Source organism: Podarcis raffonei, chromosome 1 (assembly GCF_027172205.1).
Source record: "Podarcis raffonei isolate rPodRaf1 chromosome 1, rPodRaf1.pri, whole genome shotgun sequence".
Lineage (NCBI taxonomy): Eukaryota > Metazoa > Chordata > Lepidosauria > Squamata > Lacertidae > Podarcis > Podarcis raffonei.
In genome coordinates this window covers 21591560-21605678 of record NC_070602.1, presented here as the reverse complement: position 1 = coordinate 21605678, position 14119 = coordinate 21591560, and the positions used below count along the sequence as shown (strand labels likewise).

The 14119-nt window shown below is 45.1% G+C and overlaps 1 protein-coding gene across 1 annotated transcript in view; it reads right to left on the bottom strand.

The window, feature by feature from the left end:
• ASB2 (ankyrin repeat and SOCS box containing 2) overlaps positions 1 to 9252 on the bottom strand; it is a 29937-nt gene extending 20685 nt beyond the window's left edge. Inside the window, exons 1-2 of the mRNA XM_053376207.1 lie at positions 8953 to 9252; positions 2968 to 3225 (exon numbers count right to left, since the gene is read on the bottom strand). Of these exons, the coding sequence (XP_053232182.1) occupies positions 2968 to 3188 (221 nt within the window). The 5' untranslated portion in view covers positions 3189 to 3225; positions 8953 to 9252. The remainder of the gene's footprint in view (positions 1 to 2967; positions 3226 to 8952) is intronic.
• Between the last annotated feature and the right edge of the window lie 4867 nt (positions 9253 to 14119).

Sequence of the window (14119 nt, the reverse complement as noted above, 5' to 3'; positions counted from 1 at the left end):
CTCGGGTTGCTTAGCGGTGGGCCTGGGGGCTGAGAAAGCCACTGAAGGAGACAGTATCCAGTGGACCTGCAGCCCCTCTAGGTCTTTAAACAAAGGCAGGCTTGTTCTGGCTCAACTGCTCTCTCGGTTCTGGATTATTTTTGGCCTTCAGAGTGTCAGGGGATTCAAATGACCATATAAGACAACAGGGGAGATGAATCCCTCTATCACCACACAACAGGCAGAGAAAGAGTTTGAGGGCCTTCTTCGCTTCAGGGAGAAGGATGGCTGGATAGTTTTTGTTGTGAAACAGCTGTGGGAATGAAAGCTTTGCAAGAAACTTTCAGATCAAGACCAAGAAGAGATCGCTGGGGGTTGCCTAGTCCAAACAAGATGGCCTGCTATATCTTTCAGAATTGCACAATTACATTGAAGACAGAATTTCGCCAGACGCGTAAGTGTGTGAAGTGAGCTTCATGGCTGAGTGGGGATTTGAACCCTAGACTCCACTCTAACCACTAGAGGTTGTGCTTGGTGGAGCTCTGTTTTAAAAGCCTTTTAAAAAAGTGGTTTTCCTTTCCAATCATATAAAAGGCAGGGCATAATCAACAGAGGAACAGGAATCTTAAAATATAACTTGATAAAATATGAAACACAGTGGGAGGCACTAGTTAGCCTTTTCCTAGGTTATTAGATGAAAACACCAGACAAGAGAAAAGATGAAAGAGAGTTTGTGCCCTCCTCCAAAATCTTGTAATACATGATCTTAATACGGTCTGATGAAGTCTTTCCTTTAAGAAGGAGGGGTAAATGCATATTGCTTTGAATTTATTAGATCTTAGCATGACATTGATCTCTATCAGCATAATATATTATGAATATATCAAGCACTTCCTAAGCCATATGCAACTCAAGAATGGACTTGCATTGAACTTTGCAAATCTGGAAAACAGAGTACCCCCCACAACTGCTCAAATGACTTTGCTACACTTTCCTGGGTCATGCTGCTCCTAATTTTGCAACTGCCAAGTTAGCTAATTTTAAAATAATCGTGTTTACTGTGGTCAGTGGGGATTTCCCCGAAGGGTGATTTCATACATCTATGCAATTGCTACTATGAGCCAGTCATCTGACCCAGTTTGTAAACTAACACGGTGAAGTAACACATAAACATAAAGTATTGCACAAGAAAAACTAAAGTGCCCTATTTATTCTGATGATCACTAGGATGGCTCAAGTCAGCAAGATATATGTTTTGTTTAAAAAAAAGTTCCAGAGTTGGGTCAAATATACTTTTTGGCAGTGGAAACAGACATATGTAACAGTTTTAAGCAGCACTGACATAAGGATGTTCAGACACACATGGAAAAAACTATTCTCAAATGTGACATTTTCTGTTAGATGTCACCCAAAGTTTAATTGAGAGGACAGGACTAGGTCCAAATGTTAGTTTCACTAATTTCATCTTAACCAATAGCTGCTGTTGTATGCTCATTGCATACATGTAAGTTCTAGTTGCACTTTCGTTTTACTCTGTAATGCTAAGATGAATAAGTTCTACTGTCTGAAGGGTCATATTGCATACAGTGGTACCTCAAGTTACATACGCTTCAGTTTACATATGCTTCATGTTACAGACGCCGCTAACCCAGAAATAGTGCTTCAGGTTAAGAACTTTGCTTCAGGATGAGAACAGAAATCATGATCCAGCGGTGCGGCGGCAGCAGGAGGCCCCATTAGCTAAAGTGGTGCTTCAGGTTAAGAACAGCTTCAGGTTAAATACGGACCCCCGGAACGAATTAAGTACTTAACCTGAGGTACCACTGTACTTCTAAGCTCCAACCGAACCATCTCAGGCTGCAATTTGTCTATTCCATTCTGAAGGAAAAGCAGCTGTGGAGAGCTTCAATCTGGATCATGCTTGAAAGTGTGATCCAGACAGCAGGTTCATGCACTGCTTTTCCTTGAAAATAAAGTGGCACTCTAAAGGCACACTTTTTTAAAAAAAATGTGTTTAATGTAATGTGGTTTAATCCTGTGTATTCAGTCAAATATTTTTTTTACCAGAAGATTTAAATAGCAATTTGAGGGCTTGGCAAATAATCAGTATTTTGCTCAGCTCCAAAATCTGACATTTAAAACACCACCAACACATTTCTGCCCTTCTTTTCCTCCAAGGATTTCAGACAAATATAAGACGTATCCTGCTGCATCAGGAAAATGCTCCATCTAGTCTAGCATCCTATTTTCAACGACCCACCAGGTGCCTGTAGAAAACCCTCAAGTAGGAGATGAGAAGAGCCCTCTCCCCTCCTGGGGTTTCCAGCAACTGATATTCAGAAGCATTATTGCTTCCAACTGTGGAGGCAGAATATAACCATTGTGGTTCATAGCCATTAATAGCATTATCCTCCATAAATTTATCTAATGCTCTTTCAAGGCCATCTAAGTTGGTGGCCATCACTTCTTCTTGCAGGAGCAAATTCCAGAGTTTAACTAGGTACCGTGTGAAATATTTTCTTTTGCCCGTTCTGAATTTTCCAGTATGCAGCTTCACTGGATATGTCCCTGAGTCCTCGTGTTTTGCAAGAGAGAGAAAACCTGTTTCCCTGCCAACTTTCTCCAGATGCATCATTGTATAAACTTCCATGGTGTCCCCTGTTACTCCCCTTTCCTCATAGGGGGTTTGCTCCACCCCTTGGTAATTTTGGTTCTCATTTTCTGGAACTTTCCCAACTACAGAACGTGCTATCTGGGGATATCTGGACTATCTTCAGCCCGGTTACTAGTCAGGGCAGGGCTTGCGTAGCCTCAGAGCGGCAACTGTATCAGGCAACAGAGCCAGAGTTAAGATCTAACCTACCTATAACAGAGTAATCACAGAAGCACTAACACAAATGTTTAGGACTGGGGTGCAGGACATGCAGTGAATTTACAGTAGGAAGAAGTGGGGTGTTTTGTGTTTGCTTTCTTTCCTTGCTTCTTTACCTTTGCCAAGGGTAAAGGTAGAAATTCTGGCAGTAAGGGTCGTTGTGGGTCGGCGTGGTTGTCTTCTGTGTAGCTGTTTGCTCTGCAGGGTCTTCCGTCAGGCTTTGCTGGATGGCCAACTCAATGAGCTCATCTTCACTCATACTGCTATAGAGACTGTAGTCCTCATGTCCTAGAGCTCCCGTCTGCGAATTCCTGGCCACCGTGACTTGTGTCGCCATCTTCCCTGTTAAGTCGGAAAGAGACGGCTCCAAACACCTGAAATGCACAGAAATGAGACTTAGGCTGTGTCCAGATGGGGGCAGCAAACAGGCCATGTGGACCTGATATTCCTGTGCGCATGACTGACAGGAGATTGATCGCACACTGTCTCTCCACCCCCCCCCCCACAGTCGTGGTTGTCCATTGAAGCTCCACCACTTGACATCCACACCAGTGGGTGGAGCTTCACAAAATATTTCTGAGCTGCATGATGCTGTTGCTTTGTCCCACCCTTCTGCCACTCCTCCCTTTCCTTTAAAAAAAAACCAATTAATTAATTAATTAATTTTACGGTTTTCCTTTTTGTACATTTCGATAATTTTATAATCATTTTTACATTTCAAAACTTGACTTCCTTCCCCCCTCTTTCTGCAGTTCCTTAAATTTATTTTTAGTATTTTCTGCATATCCAAATTAACTTAATTTACTAAGTTTCATCTACTTTAAATATAAACTTATAAAACTGCAGGTTATTACAATAAACCTGCCAATGTTCTTATCTGTTTACAATTTATTTGTAAATATTCAATAAACCATTTCCATTCTTTTATTAAAAGTTTGATATCTTGATTTTGTTATTTTTCCGGTGTGTTTTGCCATTTCTGCATATTCCACAAGTTTTTGTATCCATTCTTCTTTTGCTGGGACTTCTTTCCATTTTGGGGCAAGTAACATTCTTGCCACTGTAGTCTCATACATGAATAAATTTCTATATAGTTTGGGTAGTGCTGTCCCTATAATTCCCTCTCATTTTCCATTCCGGGCACCCATGCAGGTACAATAAGTTTGCAAGAGCATAAGAGCAAAGGTTATAAAAATTGTCCACAAGGGAGGAAATGGAGGGTTGTGCTGGCTGCTTTCCTTCAACGTAACCCCACTTTCCACACACACACGGAAGTCTGTTCATATATAAATTGGGGTTGGAGAGGTGACGCCTTATAGAATCACATTGTAGAGTTGGAAGGGACCCTATGGGTCATCTAGCTCAACCCCCTGCAATGCAGAAATATGCAGCTGTCCCATGTGGGGATCGAACCTGCAACCTTGGCGTTATGAGTACCACACTCTGACCAACTGAGCTTTAATAAAGCAGCCTTTCAAGGAGCAACTCTCCTTCGTCTTCACTCACAAAGCTTTGCCGTTTTGCGCAAATTTTCTTTCTGCCCTCACTTCTAGGAGCAAAATAAAACTGAGGGTGAGGTAGGACTTTTTTTTTATCACAGAAAGCTGATTATTCCCAGTAGTTGGTGTTAAGTTTCAGGCCACTACATTCTTTTTTGCAAAACCAAAAAGAGACTCTTGCTAGAGTTGTCACGTACCAGCTCTCCCCTCCTACCTCCCAGGTCCTCCTTTCCTGAGTTGTGTCACCCTTTAAAAATACTCCATTAGAGATCAGGTTGCAACTTGACATTTGCCAAGTATTTCATATGACACATAAAGGAAAATAAACAGCTCACAGGAGGTCACTGTGTGAGGAGGAGCATTGCAGGGAAGAACATTTCCTTCAGGAGGGCACTGCGTGAATCACAGTGGGTGTTTGTGACAGTACTAAGACAATTGTCTGAATATGCTGGAAGAGGGTTCAAAGTCCTGTACATACACACACACACACACACACACACACACAATGGCAGCCATTTTGTTTTTTAAGCTTCTGAGGTCAATATACTGACTGTTCACAATGAGGTAAAGCTGAACTCCCGCTGAATTTTTAAGTCAACTCCCGTTGCCTGAGGTGCTGTCCAAATTTCACCCTCTCTGCTCTTAGCATATAAGCCAGGCTTCCTCAACCTTGGCCCTCCAGATGTTTTGGCCTACAACTCCCATGATCCCTAGCTAGCAGGATCAGTGGTCAGGGATGATGGGAATTGTAGTCTCAAAACATCTGGAGGGCCGAAGTTGAGGAAGCCTGATATAAGCCAGCTAACCAGTTTGATACAAACTGGCACACAGACAGAAAGAAGTGATTGCTAGGAACAGTTCCACTATGCAGCTGCCAGATCCCAGGAGGCTCTTACCTTCCACCTGACGGCCATTTCACACATTACCCCGAGGGAAACCTGAGTATACCCAAGAGAGAGCTGCCGCCGTCATGGTTCCCCTGAGGAGTGTATGTGTATGGCACACGCGTCTGCCGCATTAGACACGGCATTTTCATCTAAAGATGTACTGTAGCGTGTAAGGCAACCCCAAGGCAGACATTGGTGTAACAACTTCAGGGAAGTTTGCCAGAGCTGCATTTTCACACTTGCATTTGCCTATCTTTGAACACATATCTAGACTTCCCCAATCCCATGTCTTGCTGTGGTACAGCAGAGAGAGGAATCAGTCAAATTATTGGGATTCGCTTCCTCAACGCAGCAACCTGCCTCACGGCCACATGCTAAGTGCAAAGCCTTACTGGTGCTTCTATCAGCTGTAGGGTTGCCATGTGTCCGGGATTTCCCAGAAATGTTTGGGGGGACAGCACCCCCATCTGGGAGGATTTTTGCATTTTGGATTAAATATCCGGGTTATGGGTTTTTATTTTATTATTATTATTTTAATGTTTTTGGCTTTTAAAATATTTTTTGTGGGGAATGCGCGTGCTCAGAAGGCGCTGTGCCCCAGAACAGAAAACACATATCGGGTAGCCTGGAGCAGCCTGCCGGGGGTCATGCTAGGTCTGGTGTTGTTCCTGGCTGCCACCAGGCCTTGCACAGCTTTCCCAGGGCCATGTTAGGCCTCGTGGTGCTCCTGGCGGTCGCCAGGCCTTGCAGGGCTTTCCCAGGGCTGCTCAGCCTCCCATCATGAGCAGGAGTAAGACAACAAAAGTAAGAGAGGGGAGGGAAGATGTGGGGAGCAGGTGGATGAGGAAGGGGTTAGCGGCAGGGAGTGGGTGAGCGAAGGAGATGTGAGATGGCAGGGTGCCCCAATAGCGGGGGGGGCGGTTTGATAGCCAGAATATGGCAACCCTAATCCGGTGATCTATATCAGATTCCCCCAACCTGGTGCCCTCAGGATGTTTTGGATGCTCCTCATCCCTGACCATTGGCCAGGCTTGCTGGGGCTAATGGGGGTTGTAGTCCAAAACACCTAGAGGGCACCAGGTTGGGGAAGTCTGATCTAAATGTGATGACAAGAGCCCAACATTAACAAAACAAAAATACAGCTGTGACATTCTGTGAAAAAGGAACGTGGGAGCTGAAATGGAGAAGTCCTTCAGTGAATGGTTTTCCCCCTAACTGAACTCGCAGGAACCTGAGGACAAAGGAGTCAGGGCCAGACTCTTGACCTTTCTTGATCTGCAGAAGGGCTAAGGGTATCCTGCCCATTAAATCGGATTTCAAATCGGCTTTTAACTGGTTATTGGCAGAATCTCTCTTTTTAGCGTTAACCCACATCAGAGAGGTCTCCAGGTGGCTACTGGTGACTACAGCCCTTTTTGATATTCTCCAGGCCACATGCTCAATTACATGGGAAGAGAGGCTGGATTATAGCTACTAGCCATGCCCTTTATCAGCATGTGGCTGCTGGTCCTTCCTATGTACAATGATACCTCGGGTTAAGTACTTAATTCGTTCCGGAGGTCCGTTCTTAACCTGAAACTGTTCTTAACCTGAAGCACCACTTTAGCTAATGGGGCCTCCTGCTGCTGCCGCGCTGCCAGAGCACGATTTCTGTTCTCATTCTGAAGCAAAGTTCTTAACCCGAGGTAATATTTCTGAGTTAGTGGAGTCTGTAACCTGAAGCATATGTCACCTGAAGCGTATGTAACCCGAGGTACCACTGTACATCAAGTGGAATGTGAGAAGGGTCTCTCCACATGAGCAGCTGTAGACATGTAAGGCTAGGGAAACCTGGGTTCTGATTAGTAGTACAAAGCCTACATCAACCTTCATCAACCTGGTGCTCTCTTGGACTGCAACTCACATCAGCTCCAGGCAGCATGGAGAATGGTCAAGGGTGACCAACAATCCAGTAATCATCTTCGGATCATGGGTGCTCCAATGCATTGCATGGACACACACACACACACAGAGCTACCACAACTAGAATGTCTTCTGTGTCCACATACCCTCCAATATGTAGCGTCTCAAAACCAGTACGCATGTCTTCCTGTCTGTACATGAGTCACTTGACCCATGAGTGATAATGGAGCCCCCAAGGCACACTTTGGAGGGGGCATGTTCTCATGGCATCCAAAAACATGTGTCTTGGGATGTCACACAAGATTGTGGCCCTGCAAAAAGTGCTTTTCGGGGTGAGATCTCGGTGCAAAATCTCACGAGAACACTATGCCCAAAATAGCCACCGTGCACTCATGGGGGGGGGGGGATATGATGGCCTTTTCTTCTGGTATGCTTGCAGGGTATGTGTTCATTTCATCCAAAGGATAAAATGTGCAAATATATTTACAATAATGAAATGCACACACATTCCTTTCAGAGGCAGGGGGTGCAGATTGGCCACCTTCAAATTCTGCCTCCTTGCCCTGTTTTGTTGTTGTTGTTTAAATGTTTTCCTTGGTTTAGCTCACCAGCTGCTTTTGTACAGTGGGAATCTTCTGGTTTGTTGACCACAATTGCCTGTTGCAAGATCTGTATATTTCCAGCCACACGAATCCTAAACACGTAAGATGGAACTTGCGGACCTTGAGACTTAATATTTTTAGATCAGCTACATAGGATGTAGGTCAGGCAAATATATTTTTGCCACAATGATTACTACAGTCTGCTAAAGCACAGGGAACCAAGTTTCCAGATGATGAAACATTTCTGAGTAAATGGATCCCGCCAGTCCCCAGCTGTCTAGATACATCAAACTGTTTATGAAGTTGCCTTGGCACATCTTGGATGCCAACACCAACACTTCCATGCAATCGGTCCGCTCACTCACCCCCATATCTGTTATACTTTAGTCCTTACCATAAGTACCTGGATCTGGCCAGTCAGCCAACTAGCCCACCATCCTGTTCTAACAGTTGCCAACCACATGCTTATATGGGAACCCACAAGCAAGATGTGAGCAAAGAAGCACTCATTCCTCCTGCAGTTTCCAGCAACTGGTATTCAGGAGCATAATGCCTCCAACTGTGAAGAGCAAAGCCATGATCGCTAACAGCCATTGGTAGTCTTTTCCTCCATGACTTTGTCTAATCCAAAATTGATAGCCATCACTGCCTCCTGTGGAAGCAAGTTCCGTCATTTAACTATGTGCTGCAGAAAGAAGTGCTTTTTTTAATCTGTCCTGAATCTCCCAACATTCAACATTCATACCACTTGGCATCCATCATCACAATTGTTGTATCTTGCCATAGCCATGGAAATAACAGAAACAATCTGATTGAAAGAAACAGTAACTTAAGATGGCTTTAGCATTTCCCTGTAGGGTCTGTTGAAAGATCAGGCACTACAGACATCCAGCTTCCTCTTCTAATATCAATCACCTCTGCATATAATATTTCAGAAGTAAAGACATCAAAACATTCCTTTTGAATGGATGCATAGGCTATGGTAGAGGAGTGATAAATTACATATTTACATTTTAGTGAACCACTTAGGATGCAAAGTAAATTCTGTTTAAAAAGTCCTTTGTCTTCCAAGATTTCATATGTGTAAGTCATTTCCCATAGTTAATTTAATGCATTCCTACATTTGGAGAAAGGAACGGTCATGCACATTGTAAGCAAATTACAGGTTCTGCACCCAACCAATGCATTCAAAGCATGCATAACTGCATTACCTTATAGCTGCTGTAGCTAACAAAGTTTACCCCGAAGTGATTTTCCTTGGTGAACTCTTAATTCAGAAAATCCCCTTTCGGGTGCATCTCTCTCCCGTCTCTGTGTGTTGATAAACTGCAGAGCAGCTCTGAACTCTCTCCCTCTTTGAAGTGCGGAGTTTATTTCTGGATCACCCCATGATCGACGATTACAAGCCAAAATATAAGTTGCTCTGAATCTCAGATTTCCTGTGTGAAGTCTGTGGCAAAGTGACTTGTTCCCCTCTCAAGTTTTCTCCCTGCAGCATTATAATCTGTAGAACTTCGCTTTCTGCAACATCCCTTTCCGAAATGACATAAGCCTGACCTTTTTCTTACATCATTATTTATTTATTGCCCTGTACAAGTAAACCATATATGGCCATGTTGCTGAAAGTTGGAAAGGAGTTTACAATGGCCATGCAATCTTCAAATGACTATGGCCGGACTGATATTTTTCAAGGGTTGTTTTTAGCACATGTAATCTCAGTTTTTTTATCCCATACTTCCTCAGAAGAGTTCAGGGTTACACACACACGGTTACACACACATCACATACATACACACAGAGAGAGTTTTTAAATCCCCAAAACAACATTGCAAAGTAAGCTATTCTGGGAGACACTGGCTTGGTTTTGCAACATGGTAAACCAAACTATGGCTTACCAGGATTGTGCAACCAGCATGCTGAGTCAAGTGATGGTTTGGTTTTGTGTGATGTACAAACCCAGGCTTATCGGAGAGCTTCCTACTCACTAACTATGAACTATAGTAACCCCCCCCCCACAAAAAAAACCTTTACCACAAACCTGGGTTCAGGCCACTCACTAAGCCATGGGAGCAAAAAACAAACAAGCAAAAAACTTAGGGAATGAGCAAAGTTTACACATTTGCATAGTCCCAGTAAACTATGGTTTGGCTTGAGTATTATACAAACCAGACCAGTGGAAGGCCAAAAGGTACCCAATGTGTTTCATGTCCAGGCAAGGATTTGAACCTGAGTTTACCCACTTTAAGTCCGAGTGTCTGTATACTATGCCATAGTTTAGCAGCTAACTTTTGTCACAAGTAAGGGAAATCCAAACAGGTCAACCTATTAGGCTGCAAAACTGGACAGGCTACTGAGATGCTACATTCATCCTTTAGACATCAAAAGATGTAGGGTAGATACTTGTGCCTGAACTGACTTCTTCCAGGGAGAGAATTAGAGTTCTGAGGGCAAACAGATGTGTTACCTTGGCTTCTTTCCTGTCTTCAGTTAGAAAGCCTGAGTCTCAGAGCGTTACGTATTTTGAAGATCAGCAATTTCACATTTGAGTTCTTTACAGTCGTGTACATACCACACCTTTAAAGCACATTTGAAGCACATTCTTTCCATCAAAGAATTCTGGGCAATGCAGTTTGTCAAGGGTTGCCAAGAATTATAACTATGTGAGGGTTAAACTACGATGCCCAGAATTCTTTGAGGGACAGAATGTGTTTCAAATATGCTTTGAAGGTATACACAGCCTAAGAATAGCCAAGCTGGTGACTTATTGATACTGCTATCCAGTGCTTTTTTCCTATTAAAAAAATGTTTAGGGGTAGGTACTCTCATTTTAGGGACGCGGGTGGCACTGTGGGTTAAACCACACAGCCTAGGACTTGTCGATCAGAAGGTCGGCGGTTCGAATCCCTGCGACAGGGTGAGCTCCCGTTGCTCGGACCCTGCTCCTGCCAACCTAGCAGTTTGAAAGCACGTCAAAGTGCAAGTAGATAAATAGGTACCACTCCGGCAGGAAGATAAACGGCGTATCCGTGCACTGCTCTGGTTCACCAGAAGTGGCTTAGTCATGCTGGCCACATGACCTGGAAGCTGTACGCTGGCTCCCTTGGCCAATAAAGTGAGATGAGCGCCGCAACCCCAGAGTCGGCCACGACTGGACCTAATGGTCAGGGGTCCCTTTACCTTTTACTCTCATTTTCCTACTCTGCCCCTCAGTGAGGCCAAACTTAGATTCACAAAATGTTTAGGGGTATGTGTCCCCCTGCATCCCCCCAAGAAAAAAGCACTGCTGCTTTCAAAGGGTATTTGTCATGGTGGCTGCGAGCTACGATCCAGGATCGGGGCAGCATCCTTCAGAAGATCAGCTGCTGGGAAACATGAGCAGGAAAGTGCTATCACATGTTCTGTTTGTGGGCTTCCCGTGGGCATTTGGTCAGCCACTATGGGAATAAGGAAATGCCTAATACTGCCTTCAAACAGAGAGAGAAGATGGATAACTTGTTATAAGTCAAAAGCAGAAGGTAATTGAGCTGTGCGACAGCCTCAGGCTGCAGGAAGCAAACCAAACTGCCACACCTATGGTCTGTGATTTTCTAAAGAACCTTTGGACCACATCAGTGAAGCCGAGACAGGGGTCTTGTCATCTGGGCAGCCCAGGGCCTCCATGTACACTGCCCAGGATTGCATCCCAGGGAGGTCATTTCAGTGCTGCTAACGCAGCAGTTTGACTTCACCGCTGAAGGAGCATACCATTGTCTTTCAAGACAGATGGATGCCAACAATGGGAAACGGGTAGTTGGACTAGCTGAGCCTTTGCTCTGATCCACAAGGCTCTTCTAAAGTACTGGTGACTTGTTAATTATTACATTGTCAAGAAACCCTAGAGCTGCATCTCTTGTCAGACGGGGACTCTGGTGGGACAAGGAGGGGACTTTAACCCTTTGTCCCCCTCTGTAATCCCAGTCCTGATTAAAACAGAGGAAACCTAGCATGGAACTTGGAAAAATTGCAGTCTAAAGCTGCAATCTTTTAAACCCAGAGTAGAGGAGTGGAACCTCTGACCCTGCAAATATTCCTGAGCTACAACTCCCATCAGCCCCAGCAAGCTGTGCCAATGAGCAGGGATGCTGGGAGAACATAAGAAGCTGCTGCTGGATAAGGCCAATGGCCCATCTAGTTCAGAGTCCTGGGCTAGATCTACACTGACCTGTTTAACGTTATTTCCCCCATTAGAATATTAGATACCGTATTTTTCGCTCCATAAGATGCACTTTTTTCTTCTTAAAATCTAAGGGAAAATGTCTGTGCGTCTTAAGGAGCAAATGTGTGGTCCCTCTACCCGGGCTTCCCTCGCCAGCCCCGACAAGCTCTGCATGCAGCCTTCCCGCTGCTCCCCGGGGCTGGCGGTGAGGGAAGCTCGGCTGAAGCCTGGAGAGCGAGAGAGGTTGGTGCACACCGACCCCTCTCGCTCTCCAGGCTTCAAAGATAGCCACCTGAAGCCTCCGGAGCACAGCGGGAGCTCCTGCTGTGCTCCGGAGGCTTTGGGCTCCTTTTGCTGAAGGGTAGGTGCCCCTTCAGCTAAGGCGCAGCACCCCTTTAGCTAAGCGGGAGGAGAAATGGAAGGGGCTCCGTTTCTCCTGCTGCTTCCTGAAGGGGCGCTGCGCAGAGAGGGGGAGATTTTTTTTCTTGTTCTCCTCCTCTAAAACAAGGTGCGTCCTGTGGTCGGGTGCATCCTATAGGGCGAAAAATATGGTATGTCGTTCTAAAATGTCACAGGGCATACCTGTTAGTTAAAATGTCTTTTACCTTGTTTTCCCCCGTCCAATGTAAGTAATATCACACCATTTTCCAAAATGGTTTCTTTTCCTGCTGCTGGTCGCTGGTTGCTCTGCTCTGCCCTCTGGCACCACATTTTAATTCTCCCTCCCTCCCTTTGTGTCCTTTGTTGCATGGACTGCAAAAGAGAAACCGGAAATAAAAACAATGAAATGAAAACATACTGCTAGGATGGAAGAAGCAAAAGGCAGGAGGAGAAACTGAACACTGCCCTTCGAATACCTTTGGAGAGGGGTCAGAGTTTGAATACAATAAAAAGAAAAAGGTAAAATGCTACATAGAGATATGGGCAGTATATCACCGATACAGCTGCAGAAAATGATAAAAAATAAGTGATAAAAAAACAAGGTAATAATGCTTTATGAATGTAAAAAGTAGGACTTCATGTGTCCATCTATGTTATCAATGTTAGGATATTTCCGTTCCACCTTAAAAGGGAGCAGGATGTTTGTATAACAGCCTGCGCATTTCCTGTCTCACAGGATGTTTATGTTGTCTGTTCCTTTCGTTTTCTGCTGTTTTGCCTGAGCAGTCGGAGCAGACGGTCATGTCTTCTCATGTTCTGACCTACGCTGAATAAACTGTAAATATGCTGTCCTGCTGTGTCCTGCTGTGCAACTTTTGCTGTGTGAATTCTGCTGTTAGAGTGTGCACTAAGCCTGAGGCTTCGTGTCGCTAAATTGCTGGTACTGCGTGACTACGGGAGGTCGATGGATCGTCCGGCACCGAGCTTGGGGGCTCAGATGGACTTTATCTCCCTGGCAGTATCCCAACAACAGGTTATGGGCCCAGATTCACGGCACTTGCAGGAGAGTAAGACAGCGACAGACTGCTGAAAGGTATGTTGGAAAAGCGAAAGCAGAGGCTTTTCTGTTTGCCGCGGAAGAAGTCTTTGAAGTCCGGCATAGCTAATTGGCCTGGGAGCCGAGCCAGAGGCATCGTGATTTATGGGCTGCCGAGATAAGACGTCTTTGAAGGCAAAAAGACGCAAGGCTCACGTAAAAAGCTGGAATGGAGATTTTCCAAGCTTCGGAGGCCACTGAGTGCCCTAAGTTAAATCGGCACAATTATCAGACCTGGGCAAAATGGTGTGAGAGTTTGCTGCGTCAGTTTGGAGTCTGGCATACTGTCTCTGAAGCCACTCCAGTTCCTCGGACAGAGAAATGGGAGGGCCAGAATTCGAAGGCCATTGATTTAATAGTCTTATCCGTCTCTCTGGAGGAAATAAAGACACTTGCTGGAAATCTCACGGCACGTGACATGTGGGATGCTTTGAAAAAAGCCCACCTGCCAATCATCCCAGCCCAGGGTTTGAATGCATCGGAGGTCCTGGCTGTTTCCCAGAATGCGAGTGAATGCAGGGATGCTGAGGGCACCGATTGCAAGCTGCAGGGGGAGCAGACTGCCACGTCATCCCAGGCAGCATTCCAGCCTCCAGGGGGAGCCAAGGAGTCGGCAGCTGAGAGCTCTGTTTCTCGTGAGAACCAAGGTCAGAGCCTAAGCAGAGGCCGGAAGGCCAGATGTAAACAAAGGATAAAGCCTGCAGAT